The sequence below is a fragment of the Gobio gobio genome (assembly GCF_949357685.1).
Source record: "Gobio gobio genome assembly, chromosome: 19".
Taxonomy (NCBI): domain Eukaryota; kingdom Metazoa; phylum Chordata; class Actinopteri; order Cypriniformes; family Gobionidae; genus Gobio; species Gobio gobio.
In genome coordinates this window covers 13,143,014-13,169,708 of record NC_137112.1, presented here as the reverse complement: position 1 = coordinate 13,169,708, position 26,695 = coordinate 13,143,014, and the positions used below count along the sequence as shown (strand labels likewise).

Here is a 26,695-nt window from a genome sequence, read left to right as displayed (position 1 = left end):
GAGATAGACTCGGTCGCCATGACTGCGCGCCTCACCGAGGAGCGCGTCCAGTCAGTGTTGAACTGCCTGAATTCGTTCAAAGGCAGGACAGCGGTTCCACTGAAACATTTTCAGAGGCTCCTGGGGCATATGGCATCCGCAGCCGCAGTAACGCCGCTCGGATTGCTTCATATGAGACCGCTTCAACGCTGGCTACACGATCGAGTCCCGAGATGGGCGTGGCAAAGCGGTTCCCTCCGCGTCCAAGTGACTCCGAGGTGCCGCCAAACCTTCGGCCCGTGGTCGGACCCTCTGTTTCTCCGGGCGGGAGTTCCCCTAGAACAAGTGTCCAGGCACTCCGTTGTCTCCACGGATGCCTCATCCACGGGTTGGGGTGCCACGTACAACGGGCTTGCAGTTTCGGGTCTGTGGACGGGGCCTCAACTGCAATGGCATATCAATTGCCTCGAGTTGTTAACAGTTCGTCTTGCTCTCAGCCGCTTCAAAGTGCCGCTCAGAGGCAAGCACGTTCTGGTCCGGACGGACAACACTGCGGCCGTAGCGTACATCAACAAACAGGGTGGTCTACGCTCCCGTCGCATGTCGCAACTCGCCCGCCATCTCCTCTTATGGAGTCAGAAGCATCTGAGGTCGCTTCGTGCCGTTCACATTCCGGGCCTGCTCAATCGTGCGGCCGACGAGCTGTCACGTCAGCAGGTACTTCCGGGAGAATGGCGACTCCATCCCCAGGCGGTCCAGCTAATCTGGAGTCGTTTCGGGGCCGCACAGGTAGACCTGTTTGATTAGACCGCTAATCATGAGCTCGTAGATGCAAAATCTCTAGGTAAGCACGATCTGATCGTCAGGTTCCTTAGGGGAGCGAGGAGATTAAATCCGCCTCGTCCTCCCTCCATACCCTCTTGGGACTTAACTCTGGTGCTAACTGCACTACAGAGAGAACCTTTTGAGCCTCTGCAGTCAGCTGAGTTGAAAGTTCTGTCGTTAAAGACAATACTCCTGACTGCGTGTCCTCCATCAAGAGGGTAGGGGACCTGCAGGCATTTTCGGTCGACGAATCGTGCCTGGAATTCGGGCCCGGTAACTCTCATGTGATCATGAGACCCCGGCCTGGATATGTGCCCAAGGTTCCCACTACTCCCTTCCGGGACCAAGTGGTGAGCCTGCAAGCGCTGCCTTCGGAGGAGGCAGACCCAGCCCTAGCTTTTCTCTGTCCCGTCCGTGCTCTCCGGACTTACGTGGACAGAACGCAAAGCTTCAGGACCTCAGAGCAGCTCTTCGTCTGTTACGGAGGACAGCAGAAGGGAAAGGCTATCTCCAAGCAGAGGATGGCCCACTGGATAGTGGATGCCATCGTCTTGGCTTATCAGTCCCAAGACGTGCCCTGCCCGCTCGGGTTAAGAGCCCACTCCACTAGGGGTGTTGCCTCTTCCTGGGCGCTGGCTCGTGGCGCCTCGCTGACAGATATTTGTAGAGCTGCGGGCTGGGCGACACCTAACACGTTCGCTAGATTCTATAGCCTCCGTGTAGAGCCGGTGTCTTCCTGTGTGCTCACTTCCCATAGTCAGTAACAACGAAGTACCCGTTCTAGTGTCGGCTTGCTGCGCCATTCCCTCCCCTATGGTAGACGGATGCGTGCGCTTATTCTGCTCCAGTCGAGTTCCCCGGAACGACGAACCCTGTTGAGTCCTCCGCAACCCGCGGCAGTTGGACGTGGCGGAGCGTTCGACGCCAGGTCTAACACTCGTATGCATTGGTGGAACTTGTGTTAGGCTGGGTTCCGTATGTAGTGACCCCCACGGCGGTCCCATATGTGTATTCTTCCACGGTTCGGCTCCCTACGGCGAGCCCGTGTCTTTCCCTCGGCAGAGTTCCCTCTGCCGTCCCAGGTACGTGTTGTCTCCCTCCTAATTGGCCGGGGCCACCCCTGGGACTTCCGTATGTTGTGCTGCCCACGGCCAGCCCATACGTGTATTCTCCACATGTTACTCCCTCTGGGCATGATGTGGCTTCCGCAGCTGCCTTCACAGGCACGCTTTCCCAGCGTTATCCAATACAGTCAGCTGAATGGGTCTTGCGGAACAGCAGCTTTGATTCTCCCTGCGTGAACCTACCCGCCCGCATCAGATCGGGGTCTGTGGGGCTCATCGCTGGGCGCTGGAAGTGGTAGTAACTATGCCGTTTTCCATAGGGGATCCCAATTCGTCGGTACGTCCGACGTACGTCGAACGTGACCGACTGAATGGGAACGTCTCGGTTACGTATGGTAACCCTCGTTCCCTGAAGGAGGGAACGGAGACGTACGTCCCGTCGCCACAGTTGCTGTACCATCACTGCAGGTCGAGCCACTACGTTTGGCTCCTCAGTGAAAAACAGCGTGCATTCGCTCTCGCTTCCTGTTTATACCCGCGGCGCGGGGCGGAGCGCGAGATGCAAATCTCGCACGCCAATTGTTCATTGGCCGGTTCTAGATAGCTCGAAGCTGATAGGGGCTCCCAGAAGTGATCCCAATTCGTCGGTACGTCCGACGTACGTCTCCGTTCCCTCCTTCAGGGAACGAGGGTTACCATACGTAACCGAGACGTTTTATCATGTTTTTAACATATTTCTAACACATTTTAAGTTGTTAGCATGTTCTAACATATTACAGGTATGTTGCTAACATGATTTAACACATTGATAGCATTTTAATTGATTTTGTACAGTAATCAATTAAATACAGTCATCATTAATAAAAACTTGTATCAGACAGTTCATTTGTATAGCCTACACAAAAATATATTTTGTTGAATGCAGTTTGTCTTTTTTTAGAGCTATTTTAAACCGTTCTTGGGTTAAATTCAGTATTTGCGTGCATTAATTCGTATTCACGTGTGCTTATACAAGAATCATTAAAAAATATAAGGATGTAAGTTATCAGCTTTCTTAAATTTCACATTTAAAAAATCTAGTGTTTGATCATGTAAAATAAGTAAGCAGTTATGACCTGCAATACTCAATACTAGAATGATTTATCATGGTGTTTGAATGTTTCTTGCTAGCATGTTTCAACATGTTGTTATCGTGTCCTAGGCTAGTTGCTTAGCTTTGCTAGTGATAAAAGATAGTTAAATACTCAATAAAATCAAGCCAACATAAAAATCTAAAGTTCAGAAATGCAGCAGTGCCAAACCTGCCATTTGATAGACAGCACACTGAACGTTTCCCATCTTCGATGTGTTTTATTACCTTAGCTTCATTTGCTGTGCTGATAGGAATAATTAGTGTGTTCCGAAGGCGTCTCCATGGAAACCTGCTGCTGTTGTCCACTGTTTTCCTACAACACAAAGAATGAGAATGAATCAATTCTAAACAATGCACATGTTCAGCACTGAAAGCAGCGTGTGATGATGAGTGGTTTTCTTACCTCTAATGTAACACTAGAGGGAGGCACTGGGGTGTACTGAGGGATGTAAGTCCCTTGCATAGCTGTGTTTGGAATATACTGCAGACAACATAAATAAAATCAACGGTTAAAACTTTCCCTTGTATTTTAAAGTGCCCCTATTATGCTATTTTAAAGGTTCCTAATGTTATTTTGCCGTCTCCTACAACAGGTTTACATGCATCCATGGTAAAAACACTTTATTTCTCATAGTATCCACTGCAGCATCAGCTCTTTTCTCACAGTGTCTGAAACGGTTTGATCAAGGATTCGGTCTCTCTAAACCCCGCCTTTCCAAGAGCCTACTCTGCTCTGATTGGTCAGATAGGCCAGTCTATTGTGATTGGTCGCTCATGTCAGAAACCAAACGATCATTATCATATATGAATTTCAGCTCTGGACCTCTCCACATGAACAACACCAACCAAACTCTTCCAGTCTCAGCTACAACTACAGCGTTTGTGGGGCAAAGTAGACATTGTTCAGCCAATCAAGACCAGAGACTGGCATTATGCAAATCTGTTACAAACCAACGTATATTCAGCAGGAACCAGAAAGTGAGACTGGAATTACGGACAACTCGTTTCAGTTCAGAATCGCTTCTTTCTTTTAGGAGAAAATCTCCATTAATCTGCACTTTGAACTTTGAAACTTTTCAGATCTTTTACAGTCACAAACAGCTCTATTACACACTAAATTAAATATCCGAAAAAGCATAATTTGTAATTTGGTTCTACATCAAAGACAAACTCCTATTGAGGAACTATTAATGGTGAAAGCGCCAACCGTGCCAGCGCTGCCGAGCGACAGGTGACCGAGCTGCTGGGTCAGGGGTCCCATCATAGACGTGGGCTGAATGGACATCGGGTGATCCATAGCTTGAGTCAGAACCGCCCCCTACGGACAGAGAGAGATGTTATAAACCCAGAAAATCAACAAGGGAAGATTCATATGGATACATGCAGTAAAGCTACAGTCAGACATAAGTCAGCACTCACAGTGGGCTGCATGAGGTACGACTGATGATGCATCCAGGACGGGCTGTGCACCTGTGGATCCACACAAACATGATGCATATAATTTCTCCTGTCCCATGCAAACTCCCCGCTCCTGAAATACTTCCTCTCTTCACTTCAGCTTCACATAATCACACTACAGGCACCAGCCAAATATTGGACCTGAATTCAAATGCACCATACCAGCCAATATTAACTAGCAATCCCAAAGTGCATCTGGATCCATATGCTGCTCATTTAATGCCAGATGGTCCTGTTCATGACAGTGACTGGAGAATGCGGAAGGGGTTTGCATCTAATTTAAGAATTTTAATGCTTTTGAAAGAAATGTCTCTTCTGCTTACCAAGCCTACATTTATTTGTTCAGAAATACAGTAATATTGTTAAATATTTTCACTATTCTATGTGAATATTATGTTAAAATGTTATTTATTATTGATTAAAGCTGAATTTCCAGCATCATTACTCCAGTCTTCAGTGTCACATGATCCTTCAGAAATCATTCTACACACTTGCTGCTGTTACTATCAATTATTATTGGTTCTCAATTATAATTAATGGTTCTTAGTATTATTATCAATTTTGAAAGGTAATCTTTTTGAAATCGTGAGAAACTTGTTTTTCAGGATTCTTTGATGAATATAAAGTTCGATAAACAGCATTTATTTGAAACAGATATTTAATTTTTTCCCCTTTTTTTTCCATACTTTCCCAAATTTTGTAATGATAGTGTTTCATGGTTTATATATATATTTATATATATATATTATTATATATATATATATATATATATATATATATATATATATATATATATATATATATATATATATATTATCATATATTCACATAGAAACCAGTTCTGTTAAATTGTAAAAATATATTTCACAATATTATTGATTTTTCATAAAAAATCATGAAAATCATGAAACAGTCTGCAGGTACGTAACATTGTAGCAGAGTTATGTCAATGGTCAGAGAACTATTGAGGACATTAAATACTTAAAGGAATAGCCCAGCCAAAAACTTAAATCATCAACATTCACATTTCTAAAAGTTTAAACTTAAAGTAGGCCATTCAGTGCACTTTGAGGACACATGTCAGACCTACAGGATCTCAGCGAATAGTATTTGCTTTTGCCTGTCGATCCATTAGCACTCAATAAGGTGTCAGAATTCCCACAAGCCCCAGCTCAGCTGAGTCACTGCAGTCTGATATTCCCACTCAACACATGCTGAGTCACTGCGAGTTTCCATCTGACTGCTGTCGGCTTTGGCACACGCTCAGCCTGAGCTCAGTACCTCAACAAAAAGAAAACATGTAATCTGGATTGACCAAAAGTATGCTAATAAAAAAACAGAAAAGAAGGTCTGCTCAGACCATTGAGTGAAAGAGCAAGGTAACAAAAGATGTCACATTATCAGTAAACCATTTTGCTCTGACCTTATAAATGTGTTAAAGGGTTAGTTCACCCAAAAATGAAAATTCTGTCGTTAATTACTTACCCTCATGTCGTTCGACACCCACAAGACCTCCGTTCATCTTCGGAACACACATGAAGATTTTTTAGATGAAATCCGATGGCTCAGAAAGGCCTCCATTGGCAGCAATGACATTTCCTCTCTCAAGACCCATAAAAGGTACTAAAGACGTTGTTACAAAGTCCATCTCACTACAGTGGTTCTACAATAATTGTATGAAGCGACGATAATAGTTTTTGTGCCAAAAAAAAATCTAAATAACGACTTTATTCAACAAGTTCTTGTCTTCCGCCTGGGCCTTTGACGTGAACTCACAAAGCACCACGACGCATGCGCAAGAATATCACGTAGAGCCGACTGTTCGAGCATCCAGGAAATGCACACTTTAGCCCCATTTTGAGCACTACACCAAGACCTAAAGCACGATCAATGTAGAATTCAACAGCTTAGATGCGTCTTCCTCTGCTTGTAAACAAAGCTCCTCGCTTCCGGGTCATGTGTCAGAACGCCGACTCTACGACATATTCTCGCGCATGCGTCGTGGTGCTTCGTCAAGTTACGTCAAAGGCCCAGGCGGAAGACAAGAACTTGTTGAATAAAGTCGTTATTTCGATTTTTTTTTGCGCACAAAAACTCTTCTCGTCGCTTCATAAAATTATTGTAGAACCACTGTAGTGAGATGGACTTTGTAACAACGTCTTTAGTACCTTTTATGGGTCTTGAGAGAGGATATGTCATTGCTGCCAATAGAGGCCTTTCTGAACCATCGTATTTCAACAAAAATATCTTAATTTGTGTTCCTAAGATGAACAAAGGTCTTACGGGTGTCGAACGACATGAGGGTAAGTAATTATGACAGAATTTTCATTTTTGGGTGAACTAACCCTTTAATGTGTTTAGATTAATATTGCACAAAAAAACTTGTTTCTTTTATAATATGTGTGTGAGTATGTGTACAGAGAACAGAGAACACTCTGTTTAGTTCCAGTCTCTATAAAGAAGCACAATGTGCTCAGTGTGTTGTGATTGGTCAAGCGCCCCTTACAATAATCGCCAGTTTCAACACACTACTAACTCAACCAAGCCCTGCCCCTTTATTCTGCGCATTAATGATTTAAATGAGGAATATTGTTGGTTCCCGGAAGAAAACTCAAGACTACAATGGAGGCGTTTCAGGGAGTTCAGAAACAATGACACTGATATAGAGAAGAAATCCCGCTGGAGGGACTTTTTCATGCTCAAACAGCAACATTACACACTAAAGACAGACGAACATGGACAAAAGCACAATGGGTCCTCTTTAATGATGCTCACCTGGTAGGACGGTACTTGTGAGGGCATGTATGGAGACAGAGAGGACTGAGCGATCATTCTGTTTGGAGCAATGCTGTACGGAGAAGAATAAAACCTGAAAATAACAAAAAACATTAGCACATAAGTTAAACGTTAAGTTAAAATGCAGTTAATATTGTGATTATATATAGGCAAATATACATGTTTTTTAATAAACACATAAAATAGTAGATGCATTGAGTGTCTGTACCCGTTCTGTAAGGCTGTTGGGTCGTATGTGAGCGTCATTCCTCCCTGAACGTGGAAAGGACAATGATTAACTTTACATCAAATGCACAGGGTCTGTATGAACACTCACATATGTAAATATAAATACCAATACATATATAAATACTAGCTCATACCGTATCCCCGTCTCTATGCCAGGGTCGACCGTTCTGTAGGTACTTTGCCTGATTCTGTCGCTTCTTTTGTCCTCCGTCAGCAAACTTGCATAACAATGGTTCTGTTGGTACTACAGTGTTGGAAGCGACCAGTAACCAAAATATTAGTTTTAAAATATCTTTAATTTGAATGTCTATAAAATAAATCAAATGTATATAAAACAAATAAAATATATATTGTCTACCCGGCACTCCTGGTGGGGTTTTGATATATTTTCCATTAAAATGCTGAATGATGGCTTCACACTTCTCTGTGGACTCCATCCTGTTATACAAAGACATGAATAAACAAATACATTGATAAAATAAAAAGTTGTGAAATTAATTTGTCAGCTTTATATTTATGTTTGAACATATATATTTCATATAAAAAAGATGGTAAAGGCAGGATGGATGGATGGATGGATGGATGAATGAATTGGAATTGGATGGGTGGATTGGAATTGGATGAATAGATGGATGGACAGATGGATTTGAATTAGGTGGATGGATAGATGGATTGGAATTGGATGGATGGATCGGAATTGGATAGATGGATTGGAATCGGATGGATGGATTGGAATTAGATGGATGGATCGATTGGAACTGGATGAATGGATTGGAATTAGATAGATAGATAGATAGATAGATAGATAGATAGATAGATAGATAGATAGATAGATAGATAGATAGATAGATAGATGGATGGATTGGAATTGGATGGATGGATGGATGGATGGATGGATTGGAATTGGATGGATGGATGGATGGATGGATGGATGGATTGGAATTGGATGGATGGATGGATTGGAATTGGATGGATTGGAATTAGATGAATGGATGGATGAATGGATGGGTGGATTGGAATTGGATGGATGGATTGGAATCGGATGGATGGATTGGAATCGGATGGATTGGAATTAGATAGATGGATTGGACTATGGATGGATGGATTGGAATTGGATGGATTGGAATATGGATGGCCGGATGGATTGTTTGGGATCAGATGGATGGATTGGAATCGGCTGGATGGATTGGAATTAGATAGATAGATGGATTGATTGGAATTAGATGGATGGATGCATTGGAATTGGATGGATGGATGGATTGGAATTGGATGGATGGATAGGAATTAGATAGATTGATGGATTGGAATTAGATGGATGGATGGGTGGATTGGAATTGGATGGATGGATTGAAATCGGATGGATTGGAATTAGATAGATGGATTGGAATATGGATGGATTGGAATTGGATGGATGGATGGATTGGGGTTGGGATCAGGATTGGAATTAGATAGATTGGAATTGGATAGATGGATTGGGATTGGAATTGGATGGATTGGAAGTGGATGGATTGGAATTGGATGGATGGATTGAAATTGGATGGATGGATTGAAATTAGATGGATTGGAATTAGGTGGATGGATGGATGGATTGGAATTAGATGGATTGGAATTAGATGGATGATGGATGGATGGATGGATTGGAATTGGGATTGGATGGATAGGAATTGGATAGATTTGAATTGGATGGATGGATGGATTGGGGTTGGGATCAGGATTGGAATTAGATAGATTGGAATTGGATAGATGGATTGGGATTGGAATTGGATGGATTGGAAGTGGATGGATTGGAATTGGATGGATGGATTGAAATTGGATGGATGGATTGAAATTAGATGGATTGGAATTAGGTGGATGGATGGATGGATTGGAATTAGATGGATTGGAATTAGATGGATGATGGATGGATGGATGGATTGGAATTGGGATTGGATGGATAGGAATTGGATAGATTTGAATTGGATGGATGGATGGATTGGGATTGGACTTGGAGGGATGGATGGAAATTGGATGGATGGATTGAAATTAGATGGATTGGAATTAGATGAATGGATGGATGGATGGATGGATGGATTGAAATTGGGATTGGATGGATTGGAATTGGATGGATGGATTGGGATTGGAATTGGATGGATGGATTGAAATTAGATGGATGGATGAATGGTTTGGGATTGGATGGATTGGAATTGGATGGATGGATTGAAATTAGATGGATTGTAATTAAATGGATGGATGGATTGGGATTAAATGGATGGATGGACAGACAGACAGACAGACAGACAGACAGACAGACAGACAGACAGACAGACAGACAGACAGACAGACAGACAGACAGACAGACAGACAGACAGACAGATAGATAGATAGATAGATAGATAGATAGATAGATAGATAGATAGATAGATAGATAGATAGATAGATAGATAGATAGATAGATAGATAGATAGATAGATAGATAGAGTACCTTGCAAAGCCAACGCCTCTGCTGGTTCCGTTCGCGTCCCGCAGGATCCGTGTGGAAATGACCTGGCCGAAGGATTTGAGCATGGCCTCCAGCTCCTGCTCGTCCATGGACACGGGCAGGTTAGAGATGTACAGGTTGGTAGGATCCTGTTCCTGTTGCTGGAAATAAATGCATGCATTAAATCTGAGTGTACTAATCAGTCATTCAATTCATATTTTCACGTGACATCATACCCTTATAGGAACGGCCTGGAGGGCAAAACAATGTGGGGTCAGAGGTCACTCTTCCGCCAGAACTATACTCACGTACGGCTGTTACCAGAAGACAGTGATTAAAGTAGCCTATATAAAGTTATACATATGGATATGTTTCTTACACAAACGCATGGCTTCGCTTCAGAAGGCTTTTATTAACCCCCTGGAGCCGTGTGGATTACTTTTATGATGGATGGATGTGCTTTTTTGGTCTTCAAAATCTGTTACCATTCACTCCCATTATAAAGCTTGGAAGAGCCAGGATATTTTTTCATATAACTCTGATTGTGTTTGGCTGAAAGAAGAAAGTCATATACACCTAGGATGGCTTGAGGGGGAGTAAATTATGGGATCATTTTGACTTTTGATTGAATTAACCCTTTAAATGGGACTTAAATTATGATTTGAAATGGTTTAAACAGCTGATGAGTCAAAATCATTGTTCATCTAGGTACTTTGGTTAAATTATATCCATTTTAAAAATTAAATTTTCCATTCAGTCACAGAATTATTCCATAACTAGCGTGTGCCCCTGCCCTCCCAGCCAAGATAGCATTTTGTATGTTAGCTATCAGCTACAGTGTTATCATCTGTTATCTTGACTCAAATGCAATCAATTTTCTCACACTTTTTGTCATGCAGAGAGAGAACTTTAAGGCACATATGCTGAATAAATGCCCAAAGTATACTTCACTTTTTCTACTCTGTAGGTCGCACGTGCACATTCAAAATGTTTTATTTGCACTAATTTGTTCGTCCACAAGGTGGCAACGGTGCTTCTGGGCCATTTATTCACAACTTGGTCAAAGAAAAAACTGAATAAACAGAACAGAGGGAAATACATGGATGAGAGATTGTGCAAGGAGATTAGAAAGTACCTGCATTTGTATTATAGCCTAAAAGGTTTTAAAGATGTGTATATGGATTATAACCATAGACAGTAAAAAAATATGGACGTAGTGTCCGTGATGTTACCTGTAGGTTACTGAAGAGCATTTTTGAAGCCTAAAGTGGGGAGAGTCGGTGTCAATGTGTCCTACCGTGTCAGATTTTGCTACATCCCATGAAAATAGTAAGTAGCACAAATCGACAACTACCTATCAGATTGTGCTATAAACAATATATTCATGTGATTTGAGGCTTTATTAATATCTATACCTACCCTAAACCTACCCTTAAACTATGCTTTCTGCAGGAAAACACTAATTTTACTTTCATAAATAAGTCAGAATATATCCAATGTTTACAAAGACATTTATTAGATTAACTTTTTATTCTTTTTTATTTACTTTAAGTACATTCAACTAAATGAAAATGTACATTTTAGCTATTTAAATAATTTTTTTCCCATGTAAAACAAACAAATAAATATAATCGTACCTATAAATTACTAAAAAACACTACATTTCTATTATTAAAATAAAAACAAATAATAAAATAAATGAAATGTAATAGTATCTACGAAATAATAAATATCAGTACATTTCTATAAAAAAATACATATTAAATATCGATATGCGCAGTAAGCCCTGGTAGGACAATCTGATGGGTAGGATGAAATGTCAGGACACCGGCCGTCACCATCTTGGCAGCACGTCACTACGCGTCACTCCTGGATAACTGAAAATGGGTAGAGGCGGGACGTGGGCGTAGCTGAGGTACACCCACCTGGCTTGACCATAGTGGCAACCCACCTCTCACTCAAGTGGCCACGCCCTTAATTATGCTGAACTTTAAGGCTTAAACCTACACTATGTAACTTTTCCGTCCACTAGAGGTCGCCTGTTCAAAACAAAGGCGTAGTTTGATGACGCCACGTTTTAGTGCAGAATCTTGGGACTTGTGGTCTTCACCTCACAGCCGGTGGAAAAGAATCAGGATAGGACTCGGGCAGAAATCATGTTCATGGATGAGATTATTAACATTACTGTAGTATGAAGCAGAGCAGGACCGAGTGTTGTGGAGCTGAGCAAGGCCGCAGGAGCGATTGAAGAGCGGGACTGTTATTATGACACAGTCGCCGGCAGGACTTTTATTATGACACTGTCGACACTTCCTCTTTTCCAGTCATGAGTATGAGGTAACGCAGCTCTGTTTATCGTATTAGATATATCTGAGTGTATTGAAAAGGAAGTTATGACGTTCGCTTGGCGGCTGCTATGACACTTCACACTGCAGTGAGAATACAGCGTTTCTGCTAAATAAAACCGAGGGTAACGTAGATATGACGCAATCGACAGGCGACTCCCTCAAACGCATGGCTCACACGTCCCGGTTCCTTGGTTAAAATAGCAATTTCTCACGATTTACAAATAGTTGGAAATATTTGGGATATTCTAAGTACTCAACTGAAAAAAATATATAACACTGGCCTAGTGGTTTTTGGATATTTTACTGCAAAAATCTTACATAGTTCACCTTAAATATAATCTAAACAGATGAGTTGTAAAAAAATTCACCCCCCTCACAGTTGTCATAAAGAGCAAAATTAGTTAAATAGACCAAAACCACTTTTTTTTTTTACCAGGCTGTAAACATGTTTTTTTCTGCTGTAAAGTTGGGCATTTTAACATGGGGTTTGACTCCCTTTTGGAGCCTGTCTCTAGTGGCCAGTCGCTGAATTGCAGTTTCAGTCACTTCTGTATTAGATTCAAGTGAGAGACCGCAGGAGGTTGCCACTTGGTTATAACTTGTGACCAAACATTCTGACAGAGAGCAAGTTGTTGTCATGTGTCGACGGCCTGTGTGTGCCTAGACGTCAAGTGGAGTATACTTTGAAAGGCTATGCGTACAACTGTGCAAAAAATATAGTATACTTCGGGCTTTACATCAGAGAAAGCACCACACAACCCAGAGGCTGATGAAGTGGCCTAAAAAAATGCTACAGTAAAAGAGTGAAGAGAAACAGAAAGACTGCTGCAGCTCTGCCTGTCTCATCTTTCCCTGGAGAAAAAGATCTCCTTCCTGTTTCCATGACACGCTCTCTAAACACATCAGAAGCTTTCTTCAAGACTGAAATAAACCAATATTCATGACACAATTCTTCATTTAAACAACATTAAGCAAGTTCACTGGCTATGCTAGCACACTACTCTTCCTATTTCTGTGAACGGTTACTGTACGCATACCAAGACAATGACTTACTGCTGCTACTACTTGCCAAAAAGAACACACTGCATATAATACTGTATATCCCACAATGCAATGCCCTCAACATGACCTTCTACTTGAAGTCATTGTGTGCACAGATCTTTTTCTTTATGCATTATTCAATCAGTTAAAAAGTTAACCCAGTAACATATTAAATAATAGCCAGAAACATATTTTTTTACGGAACCGTTAAATCAACCTTTAGACATTTTTTTCTATGTTTTTTATTAAGTGTCATATTTGAGGGCTTTTATGGCTCATATAGTATGATATAGTGAGAATATGGAGCTCAAAGCAAGATCAGAGCATCAGGGTCATTTCTGGCATTCGGTAATATTTTAGTCCCCCAGACTTTTTAAAGTGGTGGTTTACCAAAATAAAATGTTAAAAGCTTTTCACAATACTTTGGTATGTCCATTATAATGAATAAAAATATTTATTGCATTTAAATAATTCTTATCATAAAATGTCCTATTTTTATTGTACACTAAGCACTTTGTCACGTCCCTGAGGCACTTCACTGAATTTGTACTTAGAAAATATTTAACAAAATGTGCAGTCTCTATAATTTTTGGCAACATTTTAAGTATGTATTTATTTGTGTTACTGTTTGTCTATGGGATGAACAAATAAACCTTCCTCAAAAGCCTGATGATCATATTTGAAACTCACATTTGAACATGATTTATGGATAATCAAGTAAACCTAAGCCACTTCAGTCCAGTAAGTGTTTGTCTTGAAATACTACTAACAATATCAAAGTTATTCTTACCTTTACTTATGAAAATCAGTAAAGATTCACAGCAAAAAGACACGTGAATCACAACTTGATAGTGGATGTTTTTACAACTATACCAGACATCCCAACTCTCCCAGACGTCCCGGGAGTCTCCCGCTTACTGATAGCGTCTCCCTGGCGCCCGCAAATTATATACAATATCCCGGAAAATGAGCGTGTGAGAGAGAAGCCCTGTTTCCACCTGCTATTAAGGTGCGTTATCGATAAACCGATCGACCAATTGCGTTTGGATTTTGGAAGACCATTCCCTCTTATTTTGTCACTCTATATCACTTACAGCGCACAAATAGCCTACTACTACCACTGTAACCTGCTTACCCAAATTAATTTAATAATCTAATTTAATATAGCATAATAATGCCATCTCCCGGAAATTCGTTTTTGCAGGGTGGGATTTCTGCAATACTACTAAAGGCCTTTTACCTGATAAAAGAGTGTAAACTATCAATCAGACGACAGACGGACTGTAGGAGATTGTGACGACAGGGTTTTCAGCAGTTTTCAACATCTCATCTCTTCTCTGATGAGGAGGGCAGGGCCACCTGTCACTCACATGAGATCCACTAATAGCAACCTACAACCATCCAATCGGTTCCCCACAGACAAAATCAAGCCCCGCCCCCGCCGTTTCACTCTGATATACCGCACAATAAGGAAGAAACGGCTAGGGCAACTTCTGTTTCATGCTGACTTTAATTCTAGCATGACTGGAATGTTGTATTGACGAGTCAGCATTCAGCAATAAAACATGGATGTAGCAGAGACATGGATCGGTTTGTTTTTTAAATGTAAAGTTTCGTAGGTTCATCATGAATGTATAACTAGCATGTATCAGTGTGCATGTGTGTGTTTAAAGTGTGTGTTTCTGCCTGACCTGCACACACTCCCTGTGTGTCATACAAAAGAGAGTCTGGGAGACACAGAGGGATCAACTTTAGAATATTACAACTAGGCATGTGCCGGTATCACATTTTCATGTTGCGATTAATTGCTGAAGCTTTTATCACGGTATACGGTATTATCACGATATTGAAATAAGTTGCAAAAAAAGTGTTGTCATACTATAACAGGTTTAATAACTTTCTTATAACAAAAGAACCAAAAATTTAAATACAATAAAGCAATGCCAAAAATGTATAAAGTAAACAAATATTTAAAACAGATTAAGTGCAAAAGTATTATAAAGAACAATAGGTAACACATTTACAATAATGTCTCACCAGTTAATGCATTAACATTAACAAAGAATGAATAGCTACATTTTTACAGTTATTATTCTTCTTTGATAATGTTAGTTTAAAAAAAGCAACTGTTAGTTAGTGTTAGCTCAGCTCCATTAAATAATACAGTTACAACTTTTGATTTTAACAATGTGTTGTTAAATGCTGAAATGTACATTTAACTAAGATTAATACATGCTTTAGAAGTATTTTTCATTGTCAGTTTATTAATGAATGAACTAATGTTAAATAATGGAGCCTTATTGTAAAGTGTGACTGAACAACAGTCAGAATATATTCAAACAATATCTATGGCATGTAATTTAGTCAAGATTAAAATATAAAATGTTTAAGTTTGAAAATGAATAGCCTCACGTCTTTTCACGGTATCATTTTGTTTATGAGGGTTACCGGGGAAACTGCTGCATTTCTGCTGTCAGCGCCTCTGCTGTAAGAGAGTGAACGTGCACTTCAGCGTCACTCGCTCCGCCATGTGCTCAGTCCGTTCATGCACGTTGGGTTTGTTTACATCAGTGCTCTTCTCTTTGACGTGTTGTTCATTTTAAACGGTTGATGGGTAAAGTATTCTTAAAATGCATTCTAAAAATCTGAATAATTCGTAATAAATAATTATTCACGGTATTTTGAAGTGCCCACGATAACAATATTGTGCATGTTCATTATTGCGGTATATCGTATTACCGTTTACCGGCACATGTCTAATTACAACAGAGCCATTAACACACACACACACACACACACACACACACACACAAACACACACACAGCAGCAAAATGGCAAACAATGCCAGAGAATGTGCCAGAGAAATGATTCAGAAAGCCAAGAGACATAAACATATCTTTATCTAGTCAAATGTGTCAATAAATCTTATTGGGAATTAAAGGGGCTATATGCGTTTTTCAGAAATTTAAACTCGCGACTGACACCTGTGGCCAAAAAACAGAACTGCTCTCATTTTCTGCTCGCTCTCGCAGCGGTGGTGACGTCACATCCGCAGACAGCGCGGGAAAAGACGACCCGCCAGAAAATAGGAAAAATAGGATACAGGCTTATAGGTGCACTCACTGTGAGCGGACAAGGTGTCAGTATGCTCATCAGGAGATGTTTGAGTCATAAATGGTAAAATAAAAAGGCTATTGTTACGTTTATTTTGGGGAAAAAGTTGCATATAGCCCCTTTAAGATAATTTCACATCAGCATGTGTGTGTGTCTGAGTGAGTGAGTGAGTGTGAGTGAGTAGTGAGTATGTGTGTGTGAGTGAGTATGTGTGTGTGAGTGAGTATCTGTGAGTGAGTGAGTGAGTGTGAGTGAGTATGTGTGAGTGAGTGTGTATGTGTGAGTGAGTGTGTGTGTGTGTTTGTGTGTGAGAGTGTGTGTCAGTGAGTGTGTGTGAGTGTGTGTGTGAGTATGAGTGAGTGAGTGAGTGAGTGAGTGAGTGAGTGAGTGTGTGTGTGTGTGTGTGTGTGTGTGTGTGTGTGTGTGTGTGTGTGTGTGTGTGTGTGTGTGTGCGCGTGCGTGTCGCAGCAGCGACAGGTTTATGATGCGGGTGTGTAAATGTGTCTGTACAGTTTACTTACAGGGCAGCACTTTATTTTACAGTCCTGCTCTGCATGTACACTACTGGTCAAATGTTTGGGGTATTATTTTATTTCATTTATTACATATTATTTATATGTGATATGTTAAAATGTAATTTATTCCTGTGATCAAAGCTGAATTTTCAGCATCATTACTCCAGTCTTCAGTGTCACATGATCCTACAGAAATCATGATGATTTGCTGCTCAAGAAGCATTTCTGAAAAATCCATGTTGGAAACAGTTGTATGGCTTCATATTCGTGTGGAAACCACGACATTTGGGATTATTTGATGAATAGAAGGTTCAAATGAACAGCCTTTAATTAAAATAGAAAGCTTTTGTAACTTTATAAATGTCATGTTTGATCAAATTAATGCATCATTTCTGAAGAAAAAAAAAACTTACTGACCAAATTTTTGAATGGTATATTTACTATAATAATGATAATAAGTGGTAATAACTAGGTACTAACCCTGAAACGAACTCTAAACCATGTTAAATTCCTTCAGCTCTGCACCCCCTCACCGACCCACCCGTGGGTCCAATATTGCATCATCATAATCATTTGGAAAAATCTATAAGTTGTACAGCACAAAACTAGACATATATGGTATCGTTTGAAAGATTAGAACCTCAGCTTTCTTGATAACCCAATGACTTTTGCATTTATGTTACATAGAAAAAGATAATACGGTCTGAATTTGACCCCCCGCAATGATCCCCCCTTGAGAAAATCCTATGAATAATATTAAATTTCATATTTATATCACACAATCTCACCAAAAATAGACAAGTCATATATCAAATGAAAGCTCTTAACATCAAGAATATCACTGTGCAGTGATCGGTTTATTTCACCGATCCAACACTTTACAGTAACGTTATTATCAAAAGAATCACGAAGATGGAAATGACTCCTTTGAACAAGCAAACACATGAGTCATATTCCTGTTCGGATCAATAACGTGTTGTGGATCTAATAGCCTCAAAAGCTATATCAGCTTGTTCCTTAGGTTGTTTTCTTCAAAATGAGACCATTTTCACATGTCTGTGAGCATGCATGGTCAAATGACACTGTAATATGTCACCGATGTCCAGATCAAAACATGTGATGCAGACAAATACTCTTATTATCCTTAGTTTTGATCGTCTTTGTTAGCCGCAATTTTTGATGACGTCATCACGTATTGCGTCAAACGTCAAAAAAGCTGAGTATCTCAGCTTTCTATAGACATGTCGATCATGCTTCTAGACCAATCTGAGCCCGAGATCTCCCTTTACAAATTTGAGGAGGCGGAGCCTTCTTTTCGATTTCCTAGCGGCTATGGAAAATCAATGGAGATGAGTAGGAGTTATTAGATAGTTTGCACAGATTAATCTCAATAACTTTTTTTTGGAAGGAGATATAAAGAAAATTATTTTTTCCCCTGTTTACTGACACCTAGTGGAATCTTTCTAGAAACTTTCTGAAGGGAAGAATACCAAACAGATTAAAAATTATAGATTTTCAAATAACAAATTAATTAAAAAATAAATCAAAATATGACTTTTTATATATGTTTATCATAAAATTGTGAATAAATACAATATAATATATGCAATATTCCACCACTGTGTTACTGTTTTCACAGTGTTTTGTGTAAAATGAGACCATTTTTATCAACTTACTCCAATGTATGTGGGTAGGGCGCTCTTTTAAAGTCAGATATGCCTTATTCTCTAAAAAAATCTAAATATGCTGCAGAGCTGAAGTAGTTAATATTACTCAGTACTTTGAGTAAGTGCACCCCGAAAATTGTTAATTATTACCAAGTTTTTTAACAAATATAACAAATAATAATAAATCCAAAATGTAAAAAATATACAATGTACTCCACTTTCTTTCAAAAAGTTTGCACTCTTAATTCAGCTAAGAGGTCATGCCGTGATATTGGTCACACGTCTTCACATGACACGAATTCGCAAGTCGGAGTCACCGAACTTGAACTTTGGAATGCAGCAAAAAATTCCCAAACTTCTCCGCATGAGCTTGCGTTTGAATGCAGTTCAATGGAACGAAAAGTGTAGTGTGACTGCGGCTTAAAGTGAAGCGCTGCGGTGTCAATCAAACTGTATTCAGTTTTATTACAAGCATGGAGTGGGAACAACAGTTCTAAGCAAGAGAGCTGGAATTCCCAGAATAAACACAGATGACCTCCTCACTAAAGTGTAAGTGTCAAAGCAGGTTTATTCAGATTGTTATGTGCGATTCAATGGTTTATGTGCTGAATGTTCATAAGGTATTTCTGTAATAGCCTACCTTGGCCATCTGAGCTTGAACCCCACTGGCCTTGAGCGCCGTCACGGCCTTCTGCGCTGCTGCAGGACTGTCGAAATCCACAAAGCCATAACCTACATATATACATACAAAAAGTCAATCGTTTTATTTCATTTCATTGTCAATGAAACATTGAGAAAGGAGGTGTGGTTTTCTCAAGAACATATCTTGATCTGCACTCACCCTTGCACTTGTTGGTAGTTTTGTCCAGAATAGCTTTGGTGGACACAATCTTTCCATACCTTAAAACATCAAGACAAAGACCATGTCAAATGTGACTCAGCACCATCTACATACATAATTCAGTTTTTACTGTATTTTTGATCAAATAGGCATTTATTCATTCACAGATACTTACTAAAGACACCAACCTCAATCATTACTTGTGTATTGTGAAACAGATACAAAAATGTGTGATTTAAAGGGAAGTGCGCAAGCCATACTGCCCAGTACTCTTGAGTCTGACCACCTTTTATAATAAATAAATACAAGAATAAAATACAAACTGCAGATGACATTAAAGAGCATTAGAATTAGAAGTGTTTTTTAAATGATGACTAAAGGCTATTTTGGGGGATCTGGGGGGGAAACGTGTTGTATTAAACAATAATGTTTCATTTATTTCATGCACTTACATTATGATGCATCAAATTGAAGCTGTTCAAATAAAGGAATATTTCCAGCCCATAGACGATTGTTCATATTATTCAGTATTCTAGTTAAATCACGTCTATTCCTGTTGGTGGGTCTCAGCATGCTGTCTCCAATCATTAATGCTGGCCTGGAATTATTCCTGATTTTACGACTTTTCAATTCGACACCAAAAATATTTCTCCATTTTTATAACCAACACATTTGCCATGAACACTGTTTTTTTTACCCATAGTTGCATCACGCTTTGAGAGCATCCAAATAAAGACAGTGGGTGTCATAGCTTACACAAATACAGTTAAACAAAAATTAATCTAACATGACACATTTGTGCAGCATTTACGCATGTATAGTTGGCCATGCCCACAGCCTCCTGTCCTGTGTGAAAGATCTCTGCACTGTAATCGACCTCAATGGTGCGGTTTTGTTTACAGGTTGAGACGTCGCCCTGGGGACAAAAACTATTTGTTCTGGGCTTTCCTCCACCACACCTTCCTGTCTGTCTGTCTGCCTGCCTGTCTGTCTGCCTCTCTGTCTGTCTGCCTGCCTCTCTGCCTGCTTGTCTATCTGCCTGTCTGCCTGCCTGCCTGTCTGTCTGTCTGTCTGTCTACCTGTCTGCTTGTCTATCTGCCTGTCTGCCAGCCTGTCTGTCTGCCTGCTTGTCTGTCTGCCTGTCTGTCTGTCTGCCTGCCTGCCTGTCTGTCTGCCTGCCTGACCCGGCTGTTTGTCTGTGTGCCAGCTTGTCTGTCTGTCTGAAGAAACTATCTGTTCTGGGCTTTCCTCCACCACACCTTCCTGTTTTTCTGTCTATCTGCCTGTCTGTCTGCTTGTCTGTCTGTCTGTCTGCCTGTCTGTCTCAAGTAAACTCAAGTAAGTTTGCTGAACATTATGTTTAAAAAATTGACCTAATTTCGTCAATATTTCAATGTTCAAATTTTATACAGGGTGAATTACACATCACATTTTTGAATCACATTATATTAAGTTCATGTTTATATGAGAAAAAGTGTCTATTTTAAGTATTATGCTGATATGGTTATTAACCGTTATAAATTTAATAAATTTTATAATTGATTTTTAATTACATTTATTTTTATTTAAGTTAAATATTATTTGTACAATTTATATAAATCTCCAGTTTTTAGTTCATGTAACAAGTAAGTTTTAAAATATGTAATTTGTAATTGTCCAAATAATATTTGAAGTTAAACAATCAATATTTAAATTTCTCATTTATTAATAAAAATCTTTAAATGCAATAAACAAAAACTAAATACAGTATAGTGACAGTATTTTTATGTGTCAATGTTACACACACACACACACACAACATTCTATATTATCAGGACATAAATAATGTATTAGATTAGGAGCACGCATGTTTCTCCCTCATTAGTCGTGAGCTTCAGGGAGAGCAGACGACTGGTGTAACCTAACTCCAGTCCTGTCTCCTGCTTCAGTTTCTCAGCTCTCTCTCTCTCTCTCTGGATTCACTCCACATTCACACTAATGTTTGTGTGTAACTACCAGAATTATGCTTACTTATACTTATTTAAATATGCCCATGTATTACACACCTATTTAAATATTAATGTAATTTACACTACCACAACTGAAGTTCCTTTTTGAGGGAACTCGTGCTTTGTCAATGACGCTTTGAGAACGCCCTTGCGTGATTGCATCTGAAGCACGTGTGTCTACTAGTACAGTGTGAGTGAACATAACAGGCGGGTGACGTCACGACCTGGAAAGGATAAAGTACTCCCGGAAACAACCGGCATTAGCTTCTGTGCCTAAGCAAGCGTTCTGTGTCAAACTGCTTGTCTTAATTACTGTTGTATTGTCCCATATAGTGAGTTCACTATATCAGTATTATGGCGAATAAGCAAGCATTCAAGTCGTGTGTTTCTCTCTGCCCTCGTTTTATTATGGGTGGGGATACACACGATTTGTGTATTCTGTGTCTGGGAGCGGACAATGCTCTGTCAGCCTTTGAGAAGCTGCAATCATGGGGTTCACAAATAGATCTCTCGGAGGGGTTAGAGACGCCTTTTCTCTACCTTTACCCGGGGGATCCAGGGCTCTCTCTCAGGGATCGGAAGCCCACGATGTGGCATCTTCCGCCCAGGGAGAGAGCCCGGTGTTTCACGCTGTCTATCTCTGAGGAGGTGGATGTGCTGAGCATCAAAGTGGGTGAAGAGGATTCACCACCTCTCCCTCCTGCCTATGAGGAGTTGGTGGAGGTGATAACTCGGGCTGTGTCAAATTTAAGCATTGAATGGCCAGCCGAGAAGCAGGGCACTCGTCCGAAAAGCAAGCTGGATGAACGATTTTTATCATCAAGTGCTGCACCTCTACCACGTGGCCTTTTTCCCCATAACGAGTTATGGAGATTGCGGGATAAACAATATTCGTCCCATCTTTTCAGCCCCCAAGGTCACGTGTATTCAGACATCAGGGGGTTGAAATAATATGGTTATGGGCCGATGCCTAAGGTTGAACAGACGCTTGCAAACTATCTGTCCCCTAGCTCAGCATCGTCCCTGAAGGTCCTGATGCTGCCCACTAAGCCCATAAAAACAACATCTGCGCTAGTGGGTAAAACAAATATGGCGGCAGGTCAGGCTGGTGCGTGTCTGCACACCATGTTGTTACTACAGGCATTTCAGGCCGACCTGCTGAGGGACCTGGATTACGGCGAGGGGTTGGGGCCTGAGGCAGTTCGAGAAAATCATTTATGGCTCAAACCTCGATTCAACGGGGTTTTACTCACGTTAGTATATCCCAAGCAGGCTCTGGTGATGGAGAAAGAAGTAAAAAGCTATAGAAAGGGTTCCTTCACCCGACAGAGTCAAGCTTTTACAGCCGTTACTTAATTATTCCAAAAAAGGATGAGGGGGTTGCATCCCATATTACATTTGTGTCATCTAAATCGCTCGTCAAGAAGCTCAAATTCAAAATGCTGACGTTGAGACAAATTGTGACACAAATCAGATCCGAGGACTGGTTTGTCACGATAGATCTAAAGGATGCATACGTCCATGTCTACATCCATCCACAACACAGGAAGTTCCTAAGGTTTGCTTTCGGGAGTGAAGCGTACCAGTATCGGGTTCTTCCCTTCTTTCTAGCTTTAATCACCCCGTACGTTCACGAAATGTGTAGATGCAGCGCTGGTTCCACTCAGGCTTCAAGGCATACACATACTGAACTACATAGACGATTGGCTTATTTTAGCGCAGTCAGAGCAGATGGCGGTTTGACATTGAGATGTTGTTCTCGCACCACATGTGAAAACTGGGGTTGAGGCTGAATGCCAAAAAGAGAGTGCTTTCTCCAGCTTAGAGAACTAACTTTCTAGGCGTGATATGGGATTCAGGGATTGATTCAGCCATTCTCTCGCCTGCTCATATTGCTGCTATCCTCACAGCTGTAAACAGATTAAAGCTAGGCCAGTCATTTACTGTGAAGCACTTTCAGAGAATGTTGGGTCTGGTGGCAGCAGCGGCCAACGTGATACCTTTTGGCCTGCTGTACATGAGACCCCTGCAGTAGTGGCTCAAGACCAAGGGATTTTCCTCGAAAGGGAATCCACTTCGTATGATAAAGATCACGCTGCGGTGTCTGGTTCTTGTCCAGAGGCCCAGTGTTAGGAGCTCTTTGTCATCGCATGATGCTCACAACCGATGCTTCTCTCACTGGTTTGGGAGCGGTGATATAAGGCCGCTTAGCTCAGGGTCTGTGGAGAAGTTCTCATCTTTCGTGGCACATAAACTGCCTGGAGATGATGGCGGTCTTCATGACTTTGAAGCACTTCCTCCCAGACCTAAGAGGCCATCATGTGCTTGTCCGCACAGACAACACATCAGCGGTCTCTTACATAAATCACCAGGGGTTTCTGTGTTCACATCCACTATGCAAACTGGCTCACCAGTTTCTCCTGTGGTCTCTAGGGAAACTACTCTCCCTGAGGGCAGTGTATATCCCAGGTTACCAAAACATGGGAGCAGATATCCTGTTGAGGCAGGGGCTGAGGCCCTGAGATGGTGAAGCTAATATGGGAGGTTTACAACCAAGTGGATCTGTTTGCGTCAATGCACTGTCCACTTTGGTTCTCCCTCACACATCCAGCTCCTCTGGGGCTGGATGCTTTGGTACAGACGTGTGTCTGTATGCGTTTCCTCCATTTGCTCTGTTCCCAGGAGTTCTGGAGAAGGTCCGCCGGGATGGGATAAGTCTACTGCTAGTAGCACCGTACTGGCTGAGCAAAGTATGGTTTTCGGATATGATATCCCTCCTTGAAGGCTCTCCGTTGGAGATTCCAGTCAGGAGGGACTTTCTGTCTTAGGCGGAGGGCACAATCTTTCACCCTCTCCCAGAGATATGGAAACTGTGGGTTTGGCCTCTGAGGGGGCCAACTCATAGATCTTGAAGTGGAGAGTTTTCACTTCCTGGTGCAGTGTGCGACAGTGGGATCCGGTTTACTGCCCTGTTGGGTACTAGAGTTTCTTCAAGATCGTTTTGAATCTGGGCTATCCCCCTCCACATTAAAGATTTATACATGTATATGTGGGGAGAAACCCTCTAGTAACTAATTTCCTTTGAGGCACTTTGAGGTTGAGGCCTGCAACTCGTACCAGGGTTCCGGCCTGGGACCTGGCTATTGTGCTAGAGGGTTTATCTGTGTCTCCCTTCAAGCCTCTTGAGACTGCTTTAGAGAAGTTTCTTACCCTTAAGACAGTGATCCTTCAAGCTATAACTTCTCAAAAAAGAGTGGGAGATCTACAGGCCTTGTCGGTATCTCCTACATGCCTGGAGTTTGCACCAGGATGGTCAAGGCTTTACTTTACCCTAAACCAGCTATGTTCCTAAGGTGCTAACCAATGTACCAAGTGTTGTAAGCTTTCTACCCTCAGCTTTTCAGAGATTAGGGCACTGGATACTTCTGTCCACAGAGCTGCCCTGTGGAGAAAATCCGCTTATGAAGTTTGTGGTCAGCCTTCACCTTTGGCTGTCAGAGGCCATTCTACTAGGAGTATGACGGCCTCCAAGGCATTATTGTTGGGTGTTTCCCTAAACAAGGTTTGTGATGTGGCAGGTTGGTCCTCTCCGCTCACATTTGTGAGGTTTTACAACTTGAACCTGGAAGCTACACCAGGTTCTCAGGTGCGAATGTCTTAGTTGTGCTTCAGTTTCACACAGAAAGGCATTTGTAAGCATGGCGTTTGGGCATTCTCGTTCCCAAAGCATCAACGCAGAGCGAGTTCCCTCGAAAGGGAACGTCTCAGTTTACAACTGTAACCCTAGTTTCCTGAGAAGGGAGCAAGACACTACGTCGCCCTGCCATACTTCCTGCATTCCTGTGATCAATTTGCTTCTGCTAGTTGAAGCTAATGCCGGTTGTTTCCGGGAGTGCTTTATCCTTTCCTGGTCGTGATGTCACGACCTATGACGTTCACTCCCGCTATTGGACTAGTAGACACACATGCTTCATACGTAATCACGCATGGGGCGTTCCCAAAGTGTCATTGATGCAGTGTCTCGTTCCCTTCTCAGGGAACTAGGTTTACAGTCATAACCTGAGACGTTTCTCAATATCTTAAAAGACGTTTGATCAAAAAGATTATACATAGATAAATATAAACTGTGCCAAGACCTATTTTTAAATAGTTAAACTATAGTTTTAATAATAATATAGTTTATTTTATTTTATTTAATGGATTTAATGGAATATATTTAGTGGAAAAAACAGCATATATGGGAAATCTCTATATGGGAAGTACTGTTCAAACTGGTAGTGAAAATAAATAAATAAATAAACATATTTTACTTTAAATATATATTTGATTTACTTTAAAAATGTATCTAATTTAAAATGTAACTTAATATAATTTTGAATTTTAAATGTAATTTAATTGGTTGAAGCAGATAGTGAAAAAAAAACAGATATAGAGGAAATACATTTTTTCCCAGAGAACTGTCCAAACTTTGAAAACAGATAAATACATTTTCATTTAAAAATTTACAAAAAAATTTAATATAATTTTTTAATATACTTGAATTGAATTGAATTAAAAAAAACTATTGTCGAAACTGGTAGTGAAAATTAAATAAATAAATAAAATATTTATTAAACAAAGAAAAACAATGCATGATGAAACAATGCAAAGGAAAACCATGCATAGAAAAACAATGCATAATGTCTTTCACTTATTGGTAACATTTCTTTAACCGTTGGTCATAAACTCATTCTAATCCTTGTTCAGACATCAGAGATAACTCTCCAGCACCTCTGGCAATACGCACAGACATTCCTGTCTGTCTCTGACTCTTTTCCGATCACACTGACATGTGGGAAGTCTATCGTTCAGCCAGCTGGCACAGTGGAGTGTTGTTGGCAAAGCTACTACGGAATGACTAAATGAAGCACAACTTTCTACATTGAGTAGAAGCATTATTAACACCGCTTGACTGCTACAACTGCGACCATGTCTATCATGAGTTACTTACACCGCATCAAATCTGCTATGGGTTTAATACTAGTCAAAGTAGCCAATGACATTTTTCTCTAGCACTGGAACTAACAGATCATTCATTTGTTGATTATTTCTTTGATTAATCAGGTATTAAACATCTCGCTAAATGCTCTCCTTCGATGTCAAAGTCAATCTACTGTGTGTTATACATTTTCTTATAATATTTTTGGTTCGGGAAATACGATTATTACTGCATCCACCTTTCCCCTATGCCATGCCATGAT

The 26,695-nt window shown here is 40.7% G+C and overlaps 1 protein-coding gene across 1 annotated transcript in view; it reads right to left on the bottom strand.

Moving 5' to 3' along the window:
* The window catches only part of rbms2a (RNA binding motif, single stranded interacting protein 2a), a 96,908-nt gene that overhangs the window by 6,149 nt on the left and 64,064 nt on the right, over positions 1-26,695 (bottom strand). The window contains exons 3-13 of the mRNA XM_079844473.1: positions 19,468-19,526; positions 19,267-19,358; positions 9,944-10,101; positions 7,841-7,920; positions 7,617-7,726; positions 7,463-7,506; positions 7,234-7,327; positions 4,420-4,470; positions 4,208-4,318; positions 3,404-3,481; positions 3,226-3,313 (exon numbers count right to left, since the gene is read on the bottom strand). Of these exons, the coding sequence (XP_079700599.1) occupies positions 3,233-3,313; positions 3,404-3,481; positions 4,208-4,318; positions 4,420-4,470; positions 7,234-7,327; positions 7,463-7,506; positions 7,617-7,726; positions 7,841-7,920; positions 9,944-10,101; positions 19,267-19,358; positions 19,468-19,526 (958 nt within the window). The 3' untranslated portion in view covers positions 3,226-3,232. The remainder of the gene's footprint in view (positions 1-3,225; positions 3,314-3,403; positions 3,482-4,207; positions 4,319-4,419; positions 4,471-7,233; positions 7,328-7,462; positions 7,507-7,616; positions 7,727-7,840; positions 7,921-9,943; positions 10,102-19,266; positions 19,359-19,467; positions 19,527-26,695) is intronic.